General features: G+C 45.7%; 1 protein-coding gene across 1 annotated transcript; it reads right to left on the bottom strand.

Annotated features, from left to right (window-relative positions):
• Positions 1 to 66: 66 nt before the first annotated feature.
• EPDR1 (ependymin related 1) lies at positions 67 to 25,701 on the bottom strand. Its single transcript, XM_064575429.1, has 3 exons — positions 25,116 to 25,701; positions 2,745 to 2,953; positions 67 to 1,623 (listed from the first exon to the last, which is right to left on the bottom strand). Exons 1-3 carry the CDS (start codon positions 25,412 to 25,414, stop codon positions 1,427 to 1,429), a joined length of 705 nt encoding a protein of 234 aa, XP_064431499.1. The 5' UTR covers positions 25,415 to 25,701; the 3' UTR covers positions 67 to 1,426.
• Positions 25,702 to 27,968: the final 2,267 nt, after the last annotated feature.

Here is a 27,968-nt window from a genome sequence, read left to right as displayed (position 1 = left end):
ACTCCGGAATAACCAAAATAATCCATCTATATGGCAAAAGTATATATATCAAAGAACACTTTGAAATGCAATTAAACATGTTTATTGAAATAAACTGTGAGTCATACAGATTGTTTTCCGCATGATAGAGATGTCATACATTTCTCCTAGTAATAGATAATAGCCAGATTAAACATAACAGTAGAAGAATCTAGAATAATAAATTTTATTACTAAGAGTCTCCCTAGAGGTCAGCAAACCCAACCCTTGAACACATGAGGCAACTGATGACCGGAGAGACTGGCATTCTCCCCCCTACAAATGTTTAGGGCACTGAGCATGTGCCAGGCACTTACTTGGCGCTGGGCATATAGAAGTAAACAGAGCATGGTACCCATACTCAAGTTGCTCATAGCCAGGCTCGTGGGCGACAGTGTCCAGTAAGCAGGAAATTAGCACAGAGCCTAATAAGTGTGGTGAGAACTGCATGCTCAAGCTACAGAGTGCACCCAAGCCGGGCCTGGGAGCAGCTCTCTGGGGTCAGCTCAAGTGTGAGCTGACCTGGGAAAGATGAGCAGAAGTCACATAGACAAAGAGGTTGCGAAACTGCCCCAGGAAGGCTTGGGTGAGGGAAAGCATAGTGCATTTAGTTCATCAAAGGCGTTCAAGTACAGAGGAATTCTAGTCCTGGATACTGAAGACAATAGTCTCCTGACTCCCAGTGCAATGCTATTTTTAGAATACTATCTGTCTTTCTAGGTCTCCTGACAAATATGTGATGATTCAGCACATATAGCAATAGTCTTGCATAGAGAAAAGGACACATACACGGCTTATGCTTACCCAGGTAGAGACATTAAGTTGTCCAAACCCTCTTGTTTAAAATGTCTCTTTGAGGAATAATTACTTTGTATTGGAGCCTTTCATTTCCTCCCCAAATTTCCATCAACCCGGTCATGCCATAAAGCTCTTAAGTCTGGAAGGGATTTTAAGGAATCTGTCAGTGGCCAAGGGAGCCTTCGCCCCCCTGGTGCAGGCAATATTGGGGCCATCATCTGTAGAGAACATAAAACTTTATCATAAAACGGACGAAAACCGTTCTGCATGTTATTATCACCACGTGGCAGCAACCCAGCAATTCTCAGTCACGTCAGTAACGAAACCCTCCTCCCTGCCAAGGCAAGCCGCTCCTGCCACCCCTCGCCCACATCTGCCCCTGCACCCAGATCCACCTGCACGCGTGGAAGACACAGGCTGAACAAATGCTCTGCCCTTTTGTAAACATAGCTTGAGGAGTCAAAACTCATATATACAAAGAACCCCAGATCGGTGTTTATCTTCCTACAGTTTGGACATTTCTCTCCAGGAAGGTTCTTGCCTCTGAAAAGCCTCGAATCCCTTTTGAGGTGGGGATGACATCCGATGCCCGGCTTCGGCACTCACAGGCTTACCAGGAGCAGTCCTCGCTCATCCTCTCCGGCTGGGCCGCCTGGCAGGTACTCGGCGGGATGAACACCGAGGGGTCTTTAATGCCCAGCTGTATGTCAAAAAACCGTGTGGACAATATCACACTGTAATTTTTGGTGAAGGTTTCCTGGACAGGATAACAATCCTTGACAGTATAAATGCCGATCCAGGTTTCATCTGTCAGAGGAAGGGAAGTTGACTTTTTAACATAGAAGGTAGCCTGTATTTTTTTTCTCTTGTGTTAAAATATACATAAAATTCACCCTTTTAACTATTTTTAAGGACAGTTCAGTGGCATTAATGCGTTCACATGAAACCATCGCCACCATCCCTCTCCGGAACTTTGTCATCTTCCCCAGTGGAAACTCCATGCCCTCTAACACTGACTCCCCATCCCCCCTCCCCCAGCCCCTGGCCACCCCCATCCACTTTCTGTCTCCATGACCGGGACTACTCTAGGGACCTCAGACAAGTGGAATTATATAGTATTTGTCCTTTAGTGACTGGCTTATTTCATTCAGCATCATGTCCTCAAGGTTCAGCCAATATTATCCGTGGCTGAATAATATTCCATTGTTTGTTTACACCACATTTGGGGTATTCATTTATCTGCTGATGGACACTTGGGTTGTTTCTGCCATCTGGCTCTTATGATTAATGCTGCTATGGACATGGGTGCACACATATCTTTTTGAGTCCTTGCTTCCAATTCTTTTGAGTATACACCCAGAAGTGGAATCGCTAGGTCATATGATAATTCTATGCTAAACTTGGGGAGGGAGGATTGTTTTTACACTGTTTTTTACTATTTCCCACATACACCATAAAGCCTGTGTTTTGGAAACCGTTTTGGGGTAGGCGTATGAAGGATTGCAGAGAAGAGCTTCACATCTATATGCAAAAGCAGACACCGGGTATAACGGGAGTAGATCTGGTCTCTGTGACTTTAGGAAGTGATACGAGGATTCTAAAGTAGACCACAGACAGATGTCTTCCATGTCACAGATCTCAAGACTATTCAATGTCAGAGCCAAGGACAAGCCCATAACAGCCAATGGCAGAAAGGTACAGGGGGTGCTAGAAGGCTGAGGTGTTTCAAATATGATGCTGAGATTCTGGAACTAAACAACCAGCGGGTGGGGGGGGGCGGGGAGAGGGACTTCAAAGCAGGTGCGGGGGACATTAAACAATTTGCTTAAGCTTATAAATTGTCCTAACTACCCTTCCTTAATGGACTTAAACTTTTTCCCCATCACGCTTCCTGAGATGCAGCACTTGGCTATTTTCTGAAGCCTTACACGATCTAGCTGACTTTCTGTCAGACCACTCTTGGACAGTGATCTGCTCCTGGGGCCCCCCTATGGAGTACTGGTCCTCAAACGTGGCGTTTTGAGGGATGTCTAGAGGGTCCCAGGGCTCCGTCAGGGTGATCTTGGAGCACTGCTTCGTGGCTTGTTCAATCTGAAACATCACTCCATCCTTATACAGCAAAATATATTCAAATAATCTGAAAGACAGATAGAAAGAAAATGGATCAGGACTTCATGTTACAGTCATCATGCCTCTTATCAGCATATGGTCCAAAGGCCTTCGATACAAATTACTCTTAGAACAAGTAGACAAAAATAGTTTTGCTTACGAGGCAATCACTTACTTATTTATGAGCACTCGACACATTGACAACCTAAATACGAAATCATTAAAATTCAGAGTTCAAAATTGATATTGAATCATTGAGTACCTATTATATGCCGGATCCTGTGCTTAGGCTACAAACAGGAGGAAGACAGGGCCCTGGTTTGTGACTTTTTAGCCACAAGGACCTAGGAGGATTTGACCCTTGGTTTGGCTGAGTTCTCCCTGCAGCACTAAACCAGGACTTACTGGGGTACACTGAATGTAGCATATCCAGAAGCCGCGGAGGTCAGACCACACACCTGTGCCCCATTGTCTCGGCTCTCAGTCACAAGTAATGGGCTTCAGTAAGGCACAGCTGCGTGAGAATGAGGCCCCCCCCCCAATACCGGGAGGAGGCTGAGACGCAGACAAAAGTTGAGGGGACCCCAGAACGACTAGTTTCCCACAGTTTGTCCTCACCTCTCCGGCCCACGCGTACAGCCTATGTGTGGAGCGAGCCAGACGGACTCCCAGGCTGGGCGGGGAGTCTGCAGACACCCCCACCATCGCCCTGCACGCCGCGTTGTCCCCAGTCCTGTGTGGATCTTAAAGCTAAGCAATCTTGGTGTTGGGGGAAGCCAACAGGTTGGGCTTCCCTGTGTTTGTCAATCCAAAACTCAGGCCACGGCTGCTGGTCCAGCAGAGTGAGGACGTGGCTCTGACCACACCCAGTGAAATTCACAACCCTTGAGGGCGAAAGAGCTGAGAGGGGGCGCTTTTCCTGAGCAAACAATGTGAGAGTCATTCCACCCCACAGCCTCCATCTGCCTCCAGGGCAAATGTTCGCCATCCCAAGTCCGAACTTAAAAAGTATTTTCTTCAGAAAAACTATTATAAACGATCACTGTCTACATGGTCAAAATAGTACCACTATTAGGGTTACGCTTCCTTTTTCTATGAGCCAGTATGGAAATGTAAACATGACCTCATTTTATATATTCAGATATATCCGTTTTGCTTCATTCCAGCAAACACTTGAAATAGCTTACGAGGGTCAGTGCCTTTTAGAAGTGGGAGTGATTGCGAACAGAAAAGGAAGTGTTCATTTGCTGCGATATTGCTCACATGAAAGTGGAGCTAACCTCTTATAAAAATACGCATGCAGGGTTCCCACTGTACTGTGAGCCCTTTGCAGGAGCTGGGGTTGTCTCGGGCCCTGTGAAGTCCCTGGCACATCAGTCTAAACATTCATGTATGGAGTACAGACACATTACTCTTAGTGTTAGAGGACTATCCATTCATAAATATGGGACTCTGTACACAAATCCTGTTCCACAGGCTTTTCAGGGGCGGCAGGACCCACAAAACACCTGCACCATGTGCCCTCGGGGGGTTCTCTTCTTTATTCTCCTCACCATCAGCACCATCCTCTCGTGCCTTCCCAAGCCCAGGTTGTCTAGCTTAGACAGTCATTCGTCACACCTGCAGAAACCCCAGTGGTGTGCTTCTCACACGGCAGCGACTGTCCCCTGGAAGCTACGCACCATGGGCAGCAGAGGCAGGGGGTGCTCCTTCCTGAGGACAGCCCTTAGCCCCTGAATCCGCAGGTCACAGAAGCAGGATGGCCAGGCTGGCCGTCCAGGAGCTGGCCACCATCAGCAGAGCTTACTGGACCAGAGAAGGACATGTGACCCAGGGCGAGACGATCAGATGCCCTTCCACGAACCTGGGGGATTGCCACCTCAGGACTGCGAGGCAGTCTGTCTATGTGGCTGGACATGTCCCCTGTATACTCAGAGGCCGTGGGAGGCTGTTTCCAACATGTGAACTGAGCAGGAGTAAAGAAGGAAGCCGGGAGCATTGGCAAGCTGGGACTCCCAATGGCAGTGCATTTGCTGGACGCATTTCTTCTCTGAGGCTCAGTGTCTGGAGATCCCCCTGCACAGTTATGATGTTTGTTTCCTTTGTTGTAATAAACTTTTGTGTGACTCAGAAGCAGGGCTCATTTCTAATATAGTGGAGGACTCCTGCTGTTCCACTCTGAGCCCCAGAGGACAGCCACCAGCACAGCTGTCCTGGGAGAGACATCACGTGGCCCTGCAGGGATGCCAGGGCCACGGCCGCCTGGTCAGCCCCCAACTGGGGAGGGGAGGGGGCGGCAGGAGAGGAAGGCCGCAAACATCACTGCTGTCCCGGGGCCAGCCCTGCCCATGCACAGAGGGAAAATTTAATTTCCCAAGAAGAATGCTAGACTTGAAAGAATCATCACAAACTATTAACATTTATCCATTCTGGGTGGTCTGAACACAGGTGTTTGTTACAGTGTTCTCAGTACTTTGCTGTTTTCAAAATATTTAATTTTTTCACAAGAGGCCATCATCTGATATTGAGGTTATGTTGACAGTGCCTTAAGTAAAACAGAAAATATTCATTTAATGGGAAACCAAATACAACCGTATAACTGTTTGTTTGGTTGTTTTTCAAAATCCCATATGGATATCAAAGGCTAGCACCGCTCCATACTGAGTTTTGGAACAGAAGCTTTTGATAATGCTGTTGCGGCTTGGGTACTGAGGTGAACATAATTCCTAGTTCAGAGGTAAGCTTCTCCAGCACAAAGAGGATACAGGCTCTGGAGCCTGATAGAGCCATTAGGTCAAAACGCAGAGATCAGCCAGGGTTGAAATGAATCATCTGCCTGGGATGCTGTGCGGGTAATAACCGGTAGACCCGAAGGACTGGACTGACGGTCTTCAACCGAAACTCGATCCCGGGAAGCAAGATCAAAGCCTGGCTCCCAAGTGGAGGAAGCTGGGAGGACAGGACTCACAAATCACACCCTCAGGGTGCAAGCAAGGTGAGGTGCTGGAAAGGGCCTGGAGAACAAGGCGGGCAGGTCAACAACAGCCGGCAAACTCCTCCTCGCTGGCCAGACCCCAAGCAAAGCACAGTTCCCGGGAGGGCCCTGCCAGGCCTCAGCTGTGAGCAAGGTCAGGCCAGCCAGGCCCGGCCAAGGGGTCAGCAGGCTGAGCTAGCCACACCAGCCTCCGTGCACAAGAGGTGTCCAGTGCCCCCATTTTGCCTCTCTCCTCGCGGGACCAAGGATTCCTGTTGCTTTTGACAAAATTCTCAGGCTGCACTGACCATTTCTGTTGTTCCCTGAAAATCCACTGTCCTAAAAATTAGTCTCTCCCATCCCCATATTTTCCCAAATACTGAAAACCTGTAGAAGTTTTATATCTTCCGGTTTTTGTAAAACTGATTCATGTTCAAAGTAAAAAAAAAAAAAATCCCAACAGTACAGAAATGGAAAATGAAGTAAAAATTGCCCAGAAACTCGCACTTACGGAGGTAACAACTCTGAGCCTCTGTGTCTAAGCATATACCGATATTTTTATTTAATTTTCTTTAAATTGTGGCAAAATACACATAACGTAAAATTTACCATCTTAACCACGTTTAAATGTGTAGTTCAATAGTGCTAAGTAAATTTGTATTGTGCAACCAATCTCTAGCATTCTTTTCATTTTGCAAAATTGAAACTCTGTGCCCATTAAGCAACTCCCCATTTCACCCTCCCCAGCTCCTGGCAACCACCTTTCTACTTTCTGTCCCTGTGAACTTGACTCTCTAGGTGCCTCATATAAGTGGAATCATACAGTAGTTGTCCTTCTGTGACTGGCTTATTTCACTCAGCATCATGTCCTCAAAGTTCATCCACGTTGTAGCATATGTCAGAATTCCCTTCCTTTGTAAGGCTAATATTCCACTGATTGTATAGACCACATTTTGCTTATCCGTTCATCTGTGTATAGACCCTGGGTTGTTTCCACCTTTTGGCTATTTTGAATAACGCTGCTATGAACATGCTGTGCAAATATCATATTGATTTTTCATTATGTGTACTAGACACGTTTTACAAAAATGAGTGAATATTATGTTTTCTAACCTATGTTTTAAATTCAATAGTTTGTCCTTGATATCCTTCCAGGTCAAAAAATACAGATTTATGGAATCAGTTTTTCTTAATTTACTATGAACTGTTTTTAAAATGCTGAAGTTAAGGGACTAGTACAATGATCACCTTTGTATCTACCACTTAAATTCAATAATGTTGACATTTTTCTGTATTTGTTTATCTATTTTCTAAATATTTGCTAAAAACAAAGACTTTCTGCCTCCCCACCACACCATTATCACACCTAAGAAATTAAAATTCATTCCCTAATGCCAGCTAATATCTGGTCCATATTCAATTGTCCCCCAAAAATGAATTTTAAAGTTTTTTTTTTTTTTAAATCAAAATCCAGGGCACCTGGGTGGCTCAGTCGGTTAAGTGTCTGCCTTTGGCTCAGGTCATAATCCCAGGGTTCTGGGATTGAGCTCCGCATCGGGCTCCCTGCTCAGTGGGAAGCCTGCTTCTCCCTCTCCCACTCCCCCTGCTTGTGTTCTCTCTCTCGCTGTCTCTCTCTGTCAAATAAATAAATAAAATCTCTTAAAAAATAAAATCAGAATCCAATCAAGTTTCAAGCATTATATTTGGTTGTTAGGTCTCTACTATTTTAAAAATCTGGAACACTACTCCTACCATTTTTATTTTTAACATGGCCTCGACTCCAGGTCTGCACAAATTCCCCATTCTAGATTTTTGTCTGTTTCCTCATTTAACTTGCTCCTAAAGCTCCTGTCATTCCTCCAAACTAGACCTGAATTCTAAAGGCTTGATGTAATTTGGTTAAAGATTTTTGGAAAGAAATTGATAAGGCTGTGTGGTTCATGGTGCATCATAGCCGAAGACAGGTGATATCCCATCCCTGCTACTAACTTTGATCACCAAGTTAGATGATTACTCCAGATGTCTCCATTATGAAGGCGTTTCCTTTTACAGTTAGCAAGTAATTGGTCAGGAATACTTAGTGATGCTAGGAAGAGTCTATTAGCCATTAAGTGTCACCTAATGGTTCTGGGTCAAACCATTTCCTGAATCAATTATTTCACTGGAGATTGGGATACCAATGGCATAGCAAATGACATCTTTCTTTTTATCTACTTATCTATCAGTCATCACCCTGGACTCAAGAATTTTTATATATTCAATGTATGACAAGTAAAGTCATTATTCCATTCGATGCTCAGATTGTCACAAGTTCTGTCAGTGGGAGCTCCTTCTAGTCTGTTGAAAAAGGAGATCCACTGGAGATTTCTCTTCCCTCCAAAAAACACTCCCTATCCCACTCTCCGTCCTTTGTTTCCTGTCTTTGAACATAAGGAAATAATGCTTGGAGTGGGGACAGCCACTTTAAGGCCATGAGGCAACAAGTCAGCATGCCATCTTGCAACTGAGAGCCAACCTTCTCTGAGAATGGTAGAGTAGATGGATGGAGAAGAACCTGGGGCCTTGATGATACTGTTGAGTCAGACCTAGGAACATGCGTCACCAGCATTCTGAGGTAAACTACAAACATCCTTATAGTTTCAGCCTCTGTTAGTCAGATTTTCTGAAACATGCAGCTGTAAGCACCCTAAATAAGGAAAATCCACTGCTTTATAGTTCTGATCTATCAGATGCTTTTCAACAACTCTCTGAGATCCTTTTGTTCCAGAATGAGCAGGGCCCAAGGATCTAGCTAAGCCCAGAACCTACAATATCCGAGCCTGGCTTGGGCGTAGGTAAATCCGAATGGCCACTGCCTGTGTAGCCAAGAGGCAACTGTTTTTCTGTCTTGAATCAGAGTGGTCAAGGGGGAAAAAAATCCAGTCTGTGGCAGAGGTTATAGACTGGCAAATTCCACTGACTGACATGTTATTAGCTTTTCTTTCTTTCTTTTTTAAACAGAGGAGAAAATATGAGGCTGAGAGCATAACTAAGTCATAAATAATGTGCCAGGATTGGACTCGAGGTCTGATCTCCTACCAGACTCGCTCTAATTCACCAACACCGTGCTCTTCCCCCTCCTTCCACAGGCGGAAGGAGTGATTCTTCCCACCCACCTATAACTGCTTGGCCATCCAAGATGTCTTAAATTGCAGAAAAGGGAGTGGACAAATATACTATTGTGATCACAAAAAGGACTTTGGCTTTTAGGGAAGAAATTGGACACACTTTGGATTCGTGTAATATGCAGTATAACAGATTAGGAATGCAAGCCAGCTCTCTGACTCTTAGTGGGAAGAACTGAGCGGTAGCCACTTGCCATTCTGGTCCACACTGAGAGCTAGTTACACTCTATGGTACTTATGAGACATAAAAGAAAAACATTATTTCAAAATTGTTGTGTCAGACAGAAACTCACTGTGCAAGCTGATATCAACCACATATAACAAAAGGGATTAAATTACTGGGGAATGCAGCCCTAGGAAAAGTAAAATCAAAGAATAATTATGTGTGCAGTTTAAGGAGCTGTAAGGTGATGGGCTTCCACCACTTGGATTCCAGTTCAAAAGAGGAAAAGGTTGCTCAAGAAACTGAAGAGCTTTCTTTTTTCCAAGAATGTTTCAGCATGAAAACTGGCAACGTGCAGCCATATACTCTTTCATCTGATGGAAGATAATAAAAAAAGTGTCTCATGAGACAATAGTTCAAGCTGTCTTTTTCTCACCACTGAAAGGAAGAGCCTCATTAGTACCAGGATACCCATGTTGCCATGGTACACAGTGATTTCTAGAACTACACATCAGGGGCTGTGGTGTTAAGGAGGTTGGGAGCATACAAGGATAATCAGGTTCGTCCAGTCAGTACTACGCTTCTCAGGAGAAACATATCAGTTGTCACTGTGTGTAAACATAAACACAGACACCTTGTAGCTGACAGTTAATAAGTCTAAAGTATAAATCTTATTTTTTACTTTCACTGGGATTTGGGATGATACTGAATTTAAGAAATAAAGAATAATGTGTGACCACAAAGATAGCTCTCTAATGAAAAACATGATTATCAAAGTAGAAAACACAGTGGAGGTGGCACAAGATGCTCTCACTATGGGAAACAAACAAACAAAAAACAGAAGGAGTGAATTAAAAGGTACGACTCTAGAACTCTAGGAAAGTCATATAAAGTGATGAAAAGGCTAAAGGAAAGATAAGCAATCTGGGTAACAGAGGTAAGAGAACCAATCCATGTAAGTAGAGAGAGAGTCTACAAGGAACAAAGAGAGAGGACAGAGTATTGCACCTCCAGGAACAACAGATGAAATTTCCGTAGAGCTGGACATAACCTGGGGATGTTAATAATGTTCCAGGATAACAGAAACAATCTACAAAAACAAGGGCAGAAAAAAAAAATGTATTAAAACAAACCCAAACATAGTTTGGTATCAGACTTCCCTTCTAGAGCTCTAAATGCCATAAGCATAAAATACTATTATTAGTACCCAATGAATTGTGTACACCCCAAAATTAGCTTTATGTTAAAAGGCAGTAAGTGGACGTTCTCAGGCATTCAAAATCTCTGGAAGTGGGGGTGCCTGGGTGGCTCAGTCAGTTAAGCATCTGCTTTGGCTCAGGTCATGATCTCAGGGTCCTGGGATCGAGTCCCATGTCAGGCTCCCTGCTCGGTGGGGTGACTGCTTCTCCTTCTGGCTCTGCCCTCCCCCTGCTTGTGCTCACGCATGTGCGTGCTCTCTCTCTCTAATAAGTAAATAAAATTTTTATCAAAATCTCTGGAACTGTACCACCACAGCCATACCCTCTCTGAAGAAAATTAATTGAATACATTTTCTAGCTGACCAAGACATGAATCAAAATAGAGGATTCAGGTAGATAAGCATATCAGCATAAAAGATATTGCAGTGAGGAGGGCACATACTGCATGGAGCACTGGGTGTTATACGAAAACAATGAATCATGGAACACTACATCAAAAACAAATGATGTATTATATGGTGACTAACATAACATAATAAAATTAATTAAATTTAAAAAGATATTGCAGCGAATAATAAAAGGAGTAAAATCATTTATGTTTCTTTTGTGGCAACGCTACTTAGAAGTTTGTACAAACACTCACACAATAGAAATTCCTCTCTGTTTAACAGGTGAAGCAGTTGACCTTATAGAGGCATAGTGAAAGAAGGAGCACAAGAAATCACCCAAGCACTTTAAATTCTTTTCAACATACTGAGTGGGACCTAAATAAATACTTGTCCTTTACAGAAGAAACTGTGTTCTGTTGACAGAAAAGTGGATTCCCAAGTTTCATCCCCTCACTCCTTAGGAGAACTGAGACAACACCAGGGAGGCTCTCTGGGGGTCCCAAGGGCACACCAGACAATAACTGGAGCTGGACGGGGTGGGGGGTCGCTGTCCAAAATACAGTGTGTGACAAAGGGGACAGGGAGTGGGCTCGATTCAGAGCGAGAGGGGCCTCTCATATCCAGAGGAAACACATAAACTACATCAGAACACAGCACATGACATGACATTTCAGTGGATATTCAATCTGGAGTCCATTCTCTCCCCAGCACCTCTGCTCCCCAGAGGGCAAGCTGGTAAAACTGTCCACTGCCCTGTTCCTTCTGGAATGAGAGCTCCAGCCTCTTGTGCTTTCTCTACAACTGCCTCCCCACATCTACCAGGACCCCTCTTCCAAGAGTTGTCCCTGGGATTCCTAAGGAAACCCTGTTCCCTCTTGACTTCAGCCAACTCAGTAACTCCATGGCGGCCCAGGCATCTTCCTCAGAGGCATGTCTGCCTTTCTCACCTTGACATCCTGGATCACCAGCTTCTCGATGACACGCTCTGGGAAGGAGGACTTACAATTCCAGAGAATATAAGATGTACCTCAGTAAGGGACTTGGTGAGTGTGTGTGTGTGGGGGGGGTTCGTTCTTGTTTTTAGAAGCTTTAAAATCAATGCAGATGGTCCGGCTTACCATAGTCCTCCCTGCACGCATTTTTTTTTATTCTTATGTTAATCCCCATACATTACATCATTAGTTTTAGATATAGGGTTCCATGATTCATTGTTTGTGCATAACACTCAGTGCTCCATGCAGAACGTGCCCTCCTCAATACCCATCACCAGGCTAACCCATCCTCCCACCCCCCTCCACTCTAGAACCCTCAGTTTGTTTTTCAGAGTCCATCATCTCTCATGGTTCGTCTCCCCCTCCAATTTCCCCCCTTCATTCTTCCCCTCCTGCTACCTTCTTCTTCTTCTTCTTTTTTTTTTTTTCTTAACATATATTGCATTATTTGTTTCAGAGGTACAGATCTGAGATTCAACAGTCTTGCACAATTCACAGTGCTTACCAGAGCACATACCCTCCCCAGTGTCTATCACCCAGTCACCCCATCCCTCCCACCCCACCCCCCACTCCAGCAACCCTCAGTTTGTTTCCTGCGATTAAGAATATCTCATATCAGTGAGGTCATATGATACATGTCTTTCTCTGTTTGACTTATTTCGCTCAACATAATACCCTCCAGTTCCATCCACGTCGTTGCAAATGGCAAGATTTCATTCCTTTTGATGGCTGCATAATATTCCATTGTATATATATACCACCTCTTCTTTATCCATTCATCTGTCGATGGACATCTTGGCTCTTTCCACAGTTTGGCTATCGTGGACATTGCTGCTATAAACATCAGGGTGCACGTACCCTTTCGGATCCCTACTTTTGTATCTTTGGGGTAAATACTGAGTAGTGCAATTGCTGGATCATATGGTAGCTCTATTTTCAACTTTTTGAGGAACCTCCATACTGTTTTCCAGAGCTCCCTGCACGCATTTTTGAGCAACCTCAGAAGGCCTTGCTTTCATCATGGCTGAAGTTGGATGCCACATCAACTAGTCTGGTGGTTCATGGTGCCTTATACATTCCTCCTAAGTTATAGCTCACCTGTAGCTGATAATGCTATGTCAGACCAAGGAACTAATGTGCCCCTTGGCCCTGTGCCACCATCTTCCTATCTGACAACATCTTCCTTGGCAATTTCTGAGATGCTCCAGAGCAGCAGGGTCTCTGGCACTATGATCTGAGGGATTGTGTCCCTCCCCCAACCCTACCAAATTCATGTGTTGAAAACCTAATGCCCAAGGTGATGGCATTACGATTGGGGTCTTTGGGGGGTGATTAGGTCATGAGGATGGAGTCTTCATGAATGGGATTAGTTCCCTTATACATGAGGCCCTGGAGAGCTAGCTGGCCCCTTCCACCATGTGAAGATACAGTGAGAAGTCTATGACCAGAAGAGGGCCCTTACCCAACCATGCTGGCACCCTGATCTCAGACTTCCAGCTTCCAGAACTGTTAACAATGAACTTCTGTTGCTTATCAGCTACCCAGTCGCTGGTATTTGTTACAACAGACTAAACAGACTGAGACAGTGGGGGAGCTTGGAGGGATTCCTTTGGTGCCCCTTCTAGGGCAGGCTGACGGCTCTCACTCATTGGCACAACTCACACTCTGGAACTTTCCCAGTCCACATAACTTTAGCCACAACTAATGCAGCCTTCTGTGAAGGAACACCACAGCCTTTTTGTCCAGGGGCAGCTGCCTGCTGTGTAGGACCCAACTGTCCAAGAGCTTCTCCAATCTTTGGAGGATCTGAGGGCCATGGAGTCACCCTGCTGGGGGTCTGATTCTTCACATGGCCTCTCTGTTCCAAGAGGCACTGCTTCTGAAGGAAACCACTGGTGCTCGGGAAACTTCCAAAGCCCATATTGGGGGAAATTCTCTAAAACTGGGACTGAGGAGCAAGAGAAACATTGAAGATAGTGTTTGATGAGGGAAGAGCAGGGGAGTAGCTTATGGATGAAAGGAACCAGGGGGATCCATTTCTAGAGGTGGTGGTATGCCTTCTTAGGGGTTGCCACTACAAGCCTGCCTAAGAACTTTTCAAAATATGGGTAGGCGGTGCCATTTGATATCAGAAACTGTTCTTGACAAAGAAGATACATGATATAGAATATAAATACTTAATAAACTATAAAACCATTCCAGAAATCCACGAGTTGACTGTTAAAAATGTAATCATGAGGAAAAAGAAAACTGGGAAGGCTATCAGTAGATTGGGTGAAGTTGTTTCAGAGTCCAGAGAATATCATGTACAAACTTATCATGATGATAAATATAATCTTGATGAAATGGAAGATTTTCTAGGAAAATATAAATAACCCAAACTAACGCAGAATGAAGTAGAAAGTTAAGTGTATCAATAACCAGAGGAAAATATCCTTACAATGGCCTATGAGATCTTAGATCTTTGATCTTAAAAAGAGATCAAAGAGTTATTTCTTCAAAAGAAGTGAGGTCCTAATGGTTTCAGGAATTAATTTTTTCCAACCTCAAGGCTGGAGAGCATAGAGACACATTGAAGGCTTGCCAATTCCTTAATAATTTTGCAAAGCTTTTCTTCAGTAAAATATAGAAAGCAGAAAAATAAAAACTAAAGAACAAGCTAAATTGTGGCTATGGATTAAAAACAAATCGTAAATAAAATGTTAGCAAGTCAAATCCAGCAGACTATTAAAAGCCTACTTCATAACGATAAATGAGAATTTATTTTAGAAGTGCAAAGATGGTTTAATGTAAAGCAATCTATTAGTACAAATCACTAAGTTGGTGAAGTTTAATATCCATCCTGATTAGAAGAAATTCTTTATAAAGTAGGTCAGAAAAGTATTTACTGAACATGATGGAGTATCTTTGTTAAACCAACAACCCATAGGGGACTCACCTGGGGAGTATTAGAGACAGTCACAACAGAGTGAGAATCACAAGGGGGTATGACATCACCGCAGGCATGCCATTTTGCCCTTCTGTTTCTTCTTTATCATATTAGAAATGACCAAAAAAATTAGACTCCATAGAGGTGTGAGTGTGGGAAACATGAACAATCACATTCTGCCAGCTGAAATGTCTGCCAGTTGGAGCAACCTTCCCGAAGGGCAAAGTTGTCACAACTTAAAAATGTGCAAATCCCTCTTCTATCATTTTCTTATCTAGCAATGCATCCAAAATACATTAAAAAGTGGTACGCATCTAACTGCACACGAGTAGTAGTCTATACTAGTGGGAAATAGACAGGAAACAAACATGACTATCCCACAACAAGGGACAGCTTAAAGAAGCTATGTTCTACGCATTAGCTAGAACACCATGCAGTCCTTAGAAATGGCATGAAAAATGTGCACAATATTTTGTTAAATAAAAAAAATGCAGAGCATGTTTCCATTTTAATTTCAAAATCACATACACAGGAATAGGAAAAGAAATCCAGAAGCACATACATCAGGATCCTTAGTCCCGTATAGCAGGATGATGAGCCATCTTTACTCTCTTTATGTTGCTCTTCCGTGTTATTTAGATTTTCCACATGAACATGTACAATGCTAGTAGTACAAAAGCCATGAAAATGGTATTTATTTACTCAGCACACATTTATTGAGTCTTATGACGTACCAAGCACTTCTAGGTGCTGGGGTTTTGGTGATAAATCAAATCAATAATATTCTGTCACTCAGGGAGGCGAGACAGACAATAAACACCAGACAAATGAACTGACCAGATGATGTCACCCAGGGATCGTGTCCGGAGGAAAACAGGAGATGTGATGGGGAGTGGCTGGTGGGAAGGGTCACAGAAGGTCCCTCTGAGGAGATGGTGAGCTGAGACCTGAATGAGAAGCCGGGAGTTCAAAGATGATAGAAGTGGACTAGTCAGTATAGATGAACTTGCACAGTATATTGTGAAGTGGAAAAAAGCCCACTGTGAAACAGTAAGTCCTTCAGTATGCATGGTCTGCATCTCAAAATCACCTAGGATAGAGGCGCCTGGGTGGTGCAGAGGTTGAGCATCCGACTCTTGGTTTTGGCTCAGGTCATGATCTCAGGGTCATGGGATAGAGCCCTATGTCAGGCTCTGTGCTCAGCAGGGAGTCTGCTTGTCCCTCTCCCTGTCCCTCTGCATCAACCACCTCACTGTCTCTCTCTCTCTCTCTCCCTCTCAAATAAATAAATTTTTAAAAAATCAGACATTACGAGTAGTCATATTGGTTGAGCAGTTACGGATAATTTTTACTTTCTCCGTGCATACCTGCATTTTGGGTATCCTTCTACAATGAATAGAGGTCACCATTATTACTCATTTCCTCATTCAATTACTCCAAAAAAATCTAATTCTGTGGTGTTGGAGATAATAGCAACAACCAGATAAAAATTCTTAACTGTGGAATCTTGCTTTGGGCAAGGGGAGGCAGAGGAGATGAGGGGATGGGTTCAAAAAGCATTAAATAGGGCGCATGGGTGGCTTGGTTGGCTGAGCGTCTGTCTCAGGTCATGATCCCAGGGTCCCGGGATTGAGTCCCACTTCGGGCTCCCTGCTCAGCCGGGTGCATGCTTCTCCCTCTGACCTCCCCACCTCGTGCTCTCTCTCTCTCTCAAATAAATAAATAAAATCTTTTTTTTAAAAAGCATTAAATAGTATGTCAGATGGTGGTAAGTGTCTTGAACATGTAAGGCAGTGAGGTTCGGTGTATGAGAATGTTGGCAGGACAGTCTAATTTGGGAGGGGGCCATGTGGCTTTTTAGGGAGAAGGCTTTCTATGCACAGGAAACAACAACCCAAGTGCCAACAGGGGGAAGTTTGCTGAGCTGGGGGCGGGGGGCGGGGTGCTGGCAACGAGGGGCTGCTGCATGCTCAGAGACAAGGCATGGAGGGGGTGGGCAGCAGATCCTTCAGGGCAGCCAGGCCCTTGTAAGGACATTCATTCTGACAGAAAGAAAGGCATTGGAGGGTTTTGAGTGGACGAGTGACATGATACGATATTTCTAGCAGAATCATTCAAGCTGCTATGTTGAGAACAGACCAAAGGGGGCAGGGATGGAAGGAGGACCCGTTAGGAGGTCAGTGCAAAAAGCCCAGGCAAGAATGATGAGGGTTTGGGCATTCATGATGACAGTGAACATGGGGTCAGATTTTGGGTCTATATCAAAATTAGAGTGGACAGGTTTCACTTATGGACTACTCATGGCAAGTGGGAGAATTCAAGGATGACTCTAAGGGTTGATCCTGAGCAACCGGAGTTGCTATTAGCTGAACCTAAGAAACCTGCAAGAAGAATAACATTTGTTGGTTTGTTTGTTTGTTTGCAGGGGAGGCATTAGTTTCGGGTATGCTAAAGCCATGACTGAGCTGAGGGCACCAAGAAAGCGGTGTAGACAGAACAGTAAAGGCATGGCAAGCCCAAGCCCTGGGACATTCTACTATTGATGGTTCACAAGAAGAGGAGGAAGAGCAAAGGGAACTGAGAAGCAAAGGAAATGAGATGGAAGGAGGGACACCAGAAGAATGTGGTCTGTGAAGATACCAAGATGGAGGAAATGAGCACAGTAAAATGAGGAGTGATAAAGGATCATCTGGTTAATAAAGGGAAGCATATTGCTCTTGGGCAGAGCAGGCTCAGCAGAGTTGTGATGCTCAAGGTTTGATTGAAGAGGGCTAGAGAGGGCATGGGGGTCAGAGACCGGACTTAGCATGAGATTTGCTTTAAATAGAAGGGGGAAATGGGGTTTCAGCTGGTGGGATCAAGAGAGGAATTTTTTCTTCAAAGATGGGTAAAATAAAAGAAATTATAAAGGGGAAAATAGAAGATTTTTACTGGAATTGGGGAAATATAACACTATCACATTTATTCCAGGAAAAACAAACCACTAATTGGTGGAATATTTTCAGATCTTTGGGCACTCTGCCCCTGACCGCCATCTTTGAGGGCAGAATCAGGAAGAAACAGCTCAAGGTTGACAGAGAGAAGTAAAGATGTTTTCAGAGCAGTTTGGCGACCACTTCTGGCTTCTAGTTATAAGTTAGTCTTACACCCCACCAGTCCTATTACACCGTGGGGCTTGTCTTCCTTGGCACTAAGGCTCCTCACTGTCCGCTTCTCCTCGGCATCCCAGCATCAACCCTCTGAAATCCAGGGTCAACAGACCCACTGAATTAAGACTCAAAGCAAACTTTATGGGCTTCCAAGAAAATCTCTTTCTTGAAGAAAAACTCAGTTTTGCAAATCAGCATGGTTCATTTTTGAGGATCAAAAGGCCACAAGCAGTCAGACTTCCTGAGCTAATAATAAAAGAAAATACTGGCCCCAGCCACCAGAGATCAAGGGGAGGGAGCAAAGGCAAAAAGAGACGTTCTCCTGAAAGTCTGAAAGTTGGGATTTCTTAAAATGGAAGCCCAATCCACGCAAAACAGGGTTGTGATTAAATAAATTTGTGGAGGGGCACCTGGGTAGCTCAGTGGGTTAAACGGTTGCCTTCAGCTCAGGTCATGAACTCGGGGTCCTGGAATTGAGCCCTGCATCAGGCTCCCTGCTCTGCGGGGAGTCTGCTTCTCGCTCTCCCTCTGCTGCTCGCCCCCTGCTTGTGATCTCTCTCGAGCACGCTCTCTCCCTCTTTCTCAAATAAATAAAAACTTTAAAAATAAGTAATTGATTTGTTGAGCACTTCATACTAATTTACCTCCCCCAGCCATATAGATGGATTCTGAAGATTTACAACGATATAACCCTGAGAAATCCAAAAGAAGACAAACATAACCTGATCTTCCCTTTCCTCTCGCTCAACAATGTAATCTAAAATCACTAGGTAGGGCCAAGCAAGGTAAGCATCTGCATGGTCTAGCCTAGGGTGCAGAGGCCAAGTGGGGTGAGGGGGCCACCCATGGAGGGAACACGCATCACAGCAATGAACAATTGGTTACCTACTGCAACCAATAATGGGAGCCAGTTTTCTCTGAGAAGAGACCTCCAAAAATGAACCATGTGGGGGTGGAGCGGAATTGGAGGTTCTGGTATAAATATATATATGGATTAGAATTGGAAGCTTAGCGATGTACCTACACGTAAATTTGTGTATATGTAGGAGTAAGTGACTGTGTGTGTGTGTTCAAACCTATATCATACCCTTGCTTTGTCCATTGAGAGGGTCTGGGAGCCACACCACCTAACAGCTATGAGCACAACTAGAGCAGGGACCTTGGCTTCCAAATATTTTTCACCAGTAAAAGTAACCAGAGCTCTGGGCTCAGAAATGGCTTATTCCAAGACTCTAGCAGAGAGAGTATAGATAACTTTGGAACATCTTATTGTGGCAAAAAGTGAAAAAGTGCTCAAAGAATAAGAGATACATGTTTAAAGAATATAAAAGCCAACTTGAAGAGATGCCCACTGGCCAGATCTGGGACAATGTGAACATCAAAACAAACAGTGAGAACAAATGCAATACAGTAAGAATCCTTGAGTTCTTATTGATATAAATAAATGAATAAATTGAGTGTCATGAAAAATGGGATGTGTACATGGTTTTAAAATATCTCTCTACAGGGGCACCTGGGTGGCTCAGTTAAGCATCTGCCTCCAGCTGAGGTCATGATCTTGGGGTCCTGGGATCGAGTCCCACGTCAGGCTCCCTGCTCAGTGGGGAATGTGCTTCTCCCTCTCCCTCTGCCTCTGCTGCTCCCCCTGCTTGTGCTTTCTCTCACTCTCTCTACCGCTCTCTGTCAAATAAATAAATAAAACCTTTAAAAAATAATAAAAAATAAAATATCTCCCTATAGGGTGCCTGGGTGGCTCAGTTGGTTGAGCATCCAACTCTTGATTAAGGCTCAAGTCATGATCTCAGGGTCATGAAATCGAGCCCTCTGTCAGAATCCCCACTGGGCGTGGAGTCTGCTTAAGATTCTCTCTCTCTCTCTTCTCCTTCTTCTTCTTCTCCCCCTCCCCACCCTCTTTCTCCCTAAGGAAAAAAAAAAAAAGAATTCCCTATAAAATACTTATTCATTACAAAGTTAAAAAGTGTCACTTCACACTGAAGAAACCTTGCAGCTGTCAGTTACCCAAGTGACCCCAGTGAACAACACAATGCAGTAAGAACAGAGTACTACCTCCATGGTAATACTAATTATTCACCTACCACAGGTCAATAATTAGAATCTCATCTTAAAGAGACATTAAACAAATGCAATTCAAGGCACATTCTACCAAATCACTGGTTTTTAATCTTACAAATTATCAAAATGCAAGGAAGACTGAGGAACTGTTCCAGTCAGAAAAACATGGAAAAGACAGGACACCTATAAACTGGGGCCTTTGGCTATAAAGAACATAAATGAACAACTGGCAGAACTTGAATGAGACCCGAATTTCAGATGGTAGAATTGAATCTGTGTTAATTGTTAATTTCCCAGTTTCTATGGCCATGTTGCAGTCGTGCAGAAGAATAGCCCTGTTTGCAGGAAATGGGGGTGGTGGGGATATCTCACTCTCCAATGATTGGGGGGGCGGAAATGGCTGTGTCTTTACTTTCTGTAAGAATGCAACAGCTCCAAAATAAAATAACACTCTACATTTGGAGGGAAAAACACCCTTATCCTGCTATTCAAACACAATGATCGTTGAAGTTACCTAGTGTGATAAGAGCCGTTGGAATTAATCTTCCACAGCAGATACGTGGAGGAGCACTCTGTAAGCAATGCTATTCATGCCCTGGAATATTCTGCACCCCCCATCCACACACACAGAGCAGAGCCTTCTGAGTCTGCAGCCAGAGCACTTAAAGGTGACCGCTCGTTCTTCTGCCCAGGAACACAAGTTTAGGTGAAAAGGAGAAGGAAGGAAAAGCCTTTTGGTTTTATCTACACAAAGGGACACACTGAGAAAAAAATGTAGAATCCATGTTAAGTTCATTACCTCATGGTAGAAACAGGAATCAGCCTGATATAATAAAAGCACACTGAGTGCGTCTGTGGTATCATTTCATCTTTAAGGAAGAAAGCCTAAACGCTATTTCGTATAAACACTGTCGATCATTAAAAGTAAATTCAAAGATAAAAAACTGATATCCTGAGAAGTTAAGATCTTGCCATGGTGAAGCCAGGATGAAAAGCCATGTGTGGTGTCCCATGATTCGCTCACTGGATATCTGCCCTCTCTCCGCCACACTAGGTGGCTCTCTCCAGAAATACAGAAGAGAAATGATATTCTGTTCTCCAAGAAATAGAATGCCCAGGGAAAACTGAGACAGACATGATCTGGTCAGAATTTGAACTGAGAATCCACTTGCCACGCCATTTAAGACCTATTTTTTCTTTTCACCCTTTACCCCCCCAAAGTCCCCGAACATGTAAGATTGGGAGTCGATTAGTCTTCTAAGATATTATCCCTAACGTTCCCCTGCATATTCTCTTAATGCCTCTCTGTTCGCTCTACGTCAGTAGTGCCATTAATCCCAACCCCCCAGCCACCATTTTGCAAGTGAGAGCAGTAAGTTACTGGTGGCCTCACAAAATTCATTCAGTATTGCTTCTCCCACAAAGTTCAACATGTTCACGGGAATATGAAAATAATCTTCTTGCTTTTCCTCCCTCTTCCAAATGTAATACTTGTGAGTTTAGTCAAGGAGTCAGGAAAGATAGCTGGAACCAGAAAACAAAATAGTATCAATTATTAATATTCCCCATCCTCTGCTAAGGCTGTCTTATCTGAAGCTTGTAAAGTTGTTTAATCTTTTCCATCATCTCAGGGAAAAGAGAGCCTGGAAAGTCCTAGTCATTCCACAGTAACTATCAGTGGGATTTTCCATAACAATCTGGATGCAAAATAAAAATCTTAAGAAGTTGATCCAATTCTAAAACTTACTTCTCAACTTACTAATAAATATGAAGAGACAACCCATCCATATTTTCTTCAAATAACATCTGGTTTGTTGGCCAGACTGCTAATACCTGAAGAAGTTTCTGAGTTTGTTCCAGCAAATCTACATTTAAAGAGCTTAAAAATGCATTTATGCACTAAACATTCTTTTCTACCTCTGACTGAGGGCCAGAGATGGGACTGTGAGACAGCATCTTGCCAAGAAACTGGGAAAAAGGGGAATAAAACTGCCTCCTAAAATCTGAACTGTGAAATCAACACTTGATAGGTCAGGACAAAGAAATGAGAAATCACCAACCACATGGGGACAAAAAAGTTCTAGGCCAGCAAGATTTGGCTGTGACCCCACTAAAGACATAATGCACACATATAAAGACTATATGAATCGATCGTGGAGTCCTCGATGAAGAAGGGCTGCTAAGACAGCCTGAACAGCACTCACCAAAGGCTCCGTGCAGAGTGGAGGGAGTCTGCACCCGCAGGGTTGCGGTAGCATAGAACCAGCATCTTTCTGGTGAAAAATGGCTAGGCATCTTTCTGGTGAAAAATGAATGCATCACTGAATCTCAGCCCCATTCCCCTGGGCTGGCCTGTCTTACTCATGATGGAAAGCTCAACATTGAGCATACAGCCTGGCCTAGAGCAAGCAATCATTAGATTCAGTGACTTTGCGCCAACTCTTTGCTCACAATCTCCTGATTATAATTTGGCTCCTCACATAGTTCAGCCTACAGGGAGAGAATGACCTAGTCTTGTGGATCCGAGAATCCTGGCCACCATGCCAGCCACAGGACTCACTGAAATATATATTTTAGCTGTTAAGCCTGCTTCCTCGCAGTCAGCTCCGAAAGGAAGGGCCCCTGAGTGCTCTTCCCGGTCTAGTTTCTGAGCCCACAGGCTGGCCGGCAGCAAGTCTCTGGGTCACGGTAGATTCACCAGGATGGTGATGATGGTGGTGGCCATGGGGACAACTGCAGCCATGTACTGAGCACATTCAAGGCGTCAGACCCTGCACAATGTGCTTTACATACTTGAACTCATTTAATCCCCACAACAATCCAATACATTAGACACTATTAGCATTCTCATTTTGTAAATGAGGAGACTGAGGCTCAGAAAGCTTCAGCAACTTACCCAAAGACCCACACTAGGATTCTACACTCAGACTCGGATTTGTCCGACTCTAACACTTCATCTCTTATGTTGTGAAAATATGACCTTTGGGGGAATGGACCCTTACCCTTCTCCTGGCCACACTCCTCTGCTTCAGCAGTGTGCTCGGAGCCATTCCAGTCTGTCTGCAACATGACTGGTCATCAATGCACCATTATTGGACCAGGCTTCACATCAGTGCACAGAAAAGTTAGCAGTTTATCCACAATCAGAAGTGCACAAAGCCAACCCTATCTCAGTGAACCACATCACTATCCATTCTGTGCCATCAGAAGCCAAAAATGGGGGCCTCTCCTTGACCCTTCCCCCCCCCACCTCCATTGTCAATAAACCTCTTCGATACTTTCCTAATGAGTCCGCTTCTCACCATGACCATGGCCACTACCCATCCTTCTGGACCTCGACACAAGTCTCCCAGGTCATGTGTTTGCTTCTACTCTTGCTCTCCTTTATTTGCAACCATACACCCAGTGACCATTCCTTAATCCAGTCATGACCTTCCACTGTTTGAAAATCCTTCAGTGGATCCCAACCTCTCCATGTCCTCTGTGCTTCAGTCCTAACAGTGAATGGTCTGCAGGTCTTGGAATACCCCCAGCCCTGTCTGCTCCAACATGTTCTGCAATAGACCTGCATCCTCCCAGAGCAGTCTTCCCTCCTCCGGTCACCAGTGCAAGCCTTTGGGGCTCGCTCATGCTTAAGTGCCTACAGGAAGCCTGGGTTAGCTGCCCATCTGAAGTGTTCGTGTCACACTCAGCATACCCTTGATCTCACTGGGTGGGAATTTCCCTTCATGTGACTCCACCCACAGACTGTGACCTCCCTGAGGCCCAGGACCCACTCTGTTTATACAAAGAGCTTGCCATTAAAACAACGCATGATGAATGCATGAGAGCGTGGTTAACTGCGCAGGTGTCAGAAGCCACCCAGCTTCCTCAAGCCCCAGCTGTGTGGTCTGGAAAAAAATGCTGAATCTCCCCAGGCCTCAGATTCTCTGTCTATAAAACCGAGATCATAAAACCTCCACTATCATGCTGTTGTGAGCTTTTCATGTAATATGTGGAAACTCTTCAGCACCATGCCCGGTATATAATAAGTGCTCACACGCTGGTTGTTGTTTGTTGTTGTTACTCTGTCCTTTGAGGCTGAGCCACAATGTTCTTTAGAGGCCTCAGAGATCCTCCCGGGCCCCCGTGATGACTTGGCTCCTCCAGCTCTCCTCAGCACTCACATTTTACCCTTCCAAATGTATTAGCTTCCATTCTCGAATATACTGCTAAAGGTTCTGTCCCTTCAGTACTTCCTTCAAGATACCTAACACTCCAACAAATGCTTTAGGTGAAATGACATCAAAATTTGCCCCTGAGCACACCTGACCCTTAAACCATGGACATCACGTGGCACCTCCTAACCACACAAACGCCACCCAGAGAGGCCAGCATAACCCCCAGAGGAGCACACATAGGACTTTCCACAGGAAAGCTGTGGAGCTGACAGGTGGTGATCCCAAAATAGCCATCAGGTCTCAGAACGAGGTCACCCTTTCTCACAGCAGACGTGGGAAGGTGAATCACGAGACAAGTGGTTTAAGAGAATGGCATAGCTCCTCTATGGAATATTGTGCAGCTATTAAAAATAGGTCGGGGGCCAACCAATAAAATGGCGATTAAGAATGCATAAGAGATGGTGTATATTAAAAAAAGATGATGTTTTTTGATCACAATATGTCACATTTGCTTTAAAACATTTAAGGAAGTAGACCAAAATTTCAATAGTTGTAGCAGGGTGATGAGCTTGTGGGCGATATTCTCCTTGATTCCCCACACCTTTTGCAGGGTTGTCCTATTCCTTTAAAACTGCAACAAGAATTCTTAAAATACATACATTCTGCGTGCCTCCCCCGCAGATGGCTCCTGGAAGAGATGAGATGGTGTAGATGAGACGCCCGAGGCTGAAGCCTGACTCAGCAGCGTGCGGACCAGGCCGAACCTGGGCCCCGGGCCGCGGGGATGCGATCCCGCCCCTGCCCGGTTCCTTCTTCACCGGCCACCGCCGCGCTAAGGAGCTCAGCGTGCAAAGGGCCCAGCCCTCCACCCAGCCCCCCACCGCGCTGCCCCCCGGCCACCCTCCCTGCGACCTTTCTCCTCGGCAAGAGGGAGGCGCCGCCAGCGGCCCCGCGACCTGGCCCGCGCCCCCCGGCCGCCCACCCCGCGGCCCGCGTACCTCTTGCAGGGGATCAGCGCCTTGCGCTCGTCCAGCACCCGCACGCGCTCGTTGAGCCCGTCGTAGGAGAGCAGGGCGCGGCTGTTGCGCCCGCTGCTCTGCCGGTACAGAACCTGGCGGCCCTCCCACTGCTGCGGCGCCTGGCACGGGCGCGGGGTCCCCGGGGCGCCCCCGGCCCTCGCCCCCGGTGCCGCCGCCCCCAGACCGCAGAGGCCGCCCAGCGCCCAGAAGCAGAGGCCGCCCAGCAGCCAGGCGCCCAGGGCCTCCCGGGCCACGCCGAGCCGAGCGCGCCCCGACATCGCCGACCGCGGCGCCCGCCGCCCCCCGAGAGCCAGCGCGAGCCGCAGGGGGCGCTGAACCGCGCGGCCGCCGCGCAGCCTTCGGCCGGGTGCGGGATGCGGTCTCGGCGAGCTGGCTGCCTCCGGCCGCGGCCCCCGCCGGCGGTTGGGGTCAGGCGCGCGAGGTGCGGGAGCCGGGACCAGGGCCTGGGAAGGCCCGGGTGAATCGCGGGAGCGGTTCCTGCCTGGGCCGCTGGCCGCTGCGGCGTCTGTTTCCACTTGCTCTCTGCTGCCAACAGGAAATGCAGTGGCAGCGGTGCCACTAGCATCCTGAAGGGCATCCGCGTTTGAGAGGGGGGCGGGGTGAGGAGCGGGATGGTGGGAAGGAACATGTGTCTCCACTAACTGCAGTGTGCGGCAGGTAACCACATACTGGGAGACAACGTCAAGTTCAAGGTCGGGAAGGCCATGCTACTGCACTTGCTGTGCCCCCACACCGCTTGCCCCTTTGTCAAAATGTACAGCTTCTTCCTCCAAATTCGAAATGGAAAGAAGGGTCCCTTCCTGAAGAAAAGATGTCAGTCATTCATCCTGACCCTTTTCTTAGTATAGAGCCCAGGGGGCTAGGGGACAAGCCCTGGCTCTTGGGCATAGGACTGAGTCAGGGACAGCGCCTTGAGGCCACGCTTGCAGTGAGACTGCTACCCTCACCCATCACCTGACAAGGCCACAACCCTAGAGGTATGGGATTCTGGGATTTTAGCATCAAGAACAAAGTTAATTGGGTTTATGGTTTATGTTTTGTAATATTAGGATGTACCGTATGGAATTAAGAAAAAGAAGCAACTTAAAAAAAAAAGACCCTTGCTTTCCTAATGTATAGCATCTCTTCAGTTCATCTGTGTTTCATGAATGAGGAAGTGAGCCAGGTGAAAGAAGGAGAGAACATTCCTGGACGAAGGACATGGGGACAAGGGAAAATGGGTGTAGCACTTTTAAGGAGAGTAATTTGGAGCCAGATCACTCAGCGCCTTGAAAGTCAGGGAGGGGCGCCATCAGGCGTGGGCCTTAGGAAGCTGGGTCAGATGTGAGGGTGGAAAATGGGCAGGGAGAAGGAGGAGGGAGATGTTATAAATCAGATGAGGGACAGTGATGTCTGAACTGAGATGGTGGCAGCAGGAGAGGGTGGAACGGAGATGAGGGTGGAACAGAAGGAGGAAGAGCTTTCTGGTTTGGGGCCCTGGGAGTTCAGTCCTGAATGAGGAAAGAAGACAAATCAGTTTAGGATTGGTTGACTCTGAGATGCCTGTGGGATATGCAGGTGGAAATACCCCAGGAACAGTTGGATAAGCACTTCCAGAAAGCTGCAGGACTAGAGGGCTGGTTTGGGAAGCAGTCAGCATCTGGGTGATAACTGAAGCCAAAGAGGAGAACAGCAGGGGAGACCATTGGCGATATCTGGAGAAATGTTTGATTGTCATAGCAGGGTGGGGACTAAGCCACCACTGGCATCTAGGAGGCCAGAGATGCTACTAAACTTCCCATAATGCACAGGAGCCAATAAAGAATTATCTGGCCCCAGTGTCGGGAGTGCTGAGGTTGACACTCCTGGAGAGGCAGGGCATGTCGAGAGCGAGGACTGGGCATGGAGCCCAAACAGAGGAGTAGGCCTTTAAGGAGACTGAAAAGGAACCACCAGAGAGAAGCCACTGACCAGGGGAACTTCCTCAGTTTCGTGAGCTATTGGCAAATCAGTGTCAAGTACAGGGTAATGGATTGAGTGCTAAGGCAGGGCCTGAAGACGAAGGCCAGTTGATGGAATCTCCTGATGAATCCTTCACTGCTGCCCCACCCCAAGTAGAAGCACTAAAGACAGGCTGCCAGTGGACCTCCTGGGGGGGGGGGGGCAAAGAGCTTTATAGAGGGGACCTCTTACCTTCTCCTCCCCCCTTCTTAAAGGACATGCCCTGGGGAACATCAGGGCAATGCCTGCAGCATTGTGACTTGGTACTTGCTGGGACAGACGCAGCAGGTTCCAGCTGGCTGTGCCAGGGACAGCCCTTTCCAAGGTCGCCTCTTCCACCAACTCACAGGAAAAGGAGCCCGAATTCAGCTGTTTCTCAAAACTCTATTTTCTTCCCCTGTAGGAATTGGGGCTGCAAATATTTTTCACTAAGCCAGGGGGTTTAGACTCATTGGATATGACTGCTGCAAATGGCTGAAGATGTCATCTGGGTTATCCCCTTTGTGTGATATTTCATTGGCCTGGTCTGGCATCCTGGGAGCTTGAGACTTATCTGGAAATACCTCTTTAGGTTGGTGTGGCTGTGTTTGGACGCTCTGGCTTCCCCTAAATAGAACCTGACTCCTTGAATGAATCCTGAAATATATTTGTGTCATTTGTCCTCTCAACTTACCATGTTTAATTCATGGTCCCTAAAAAAATAAGATAGTGCATTTAAAGAGCTTAGCACCACGCCCAGCCCATTGTAAATGCTCAATAAAATGCCAGCTGTATTTTTTGTTCTTTGGGCTATTTTAATTCTTAGTCTTGGTCAGAGTCAAAATTAAACTA

Source organism: Mirounga angustirostris, unplaced genomic scaffold (assembly GCF_029215605.1).
Source record: "Mirounga angustirostris isolate CCGP_5_RB_7025 unplaced genomic scaffold, mMirAng1.0.hap1 SCAF_12, whole genome shotgun sequence".
NCBI lineage: Eukaryota > Metazoa > Chordata > Mammalia > Carnivora > Phocidae > Mirounga > Mirounga angustirostris.
Note: the sequence above shows the minus strand (reverse complement) of the source record. Positions and strands in the feature narration are given on the sequence as shown.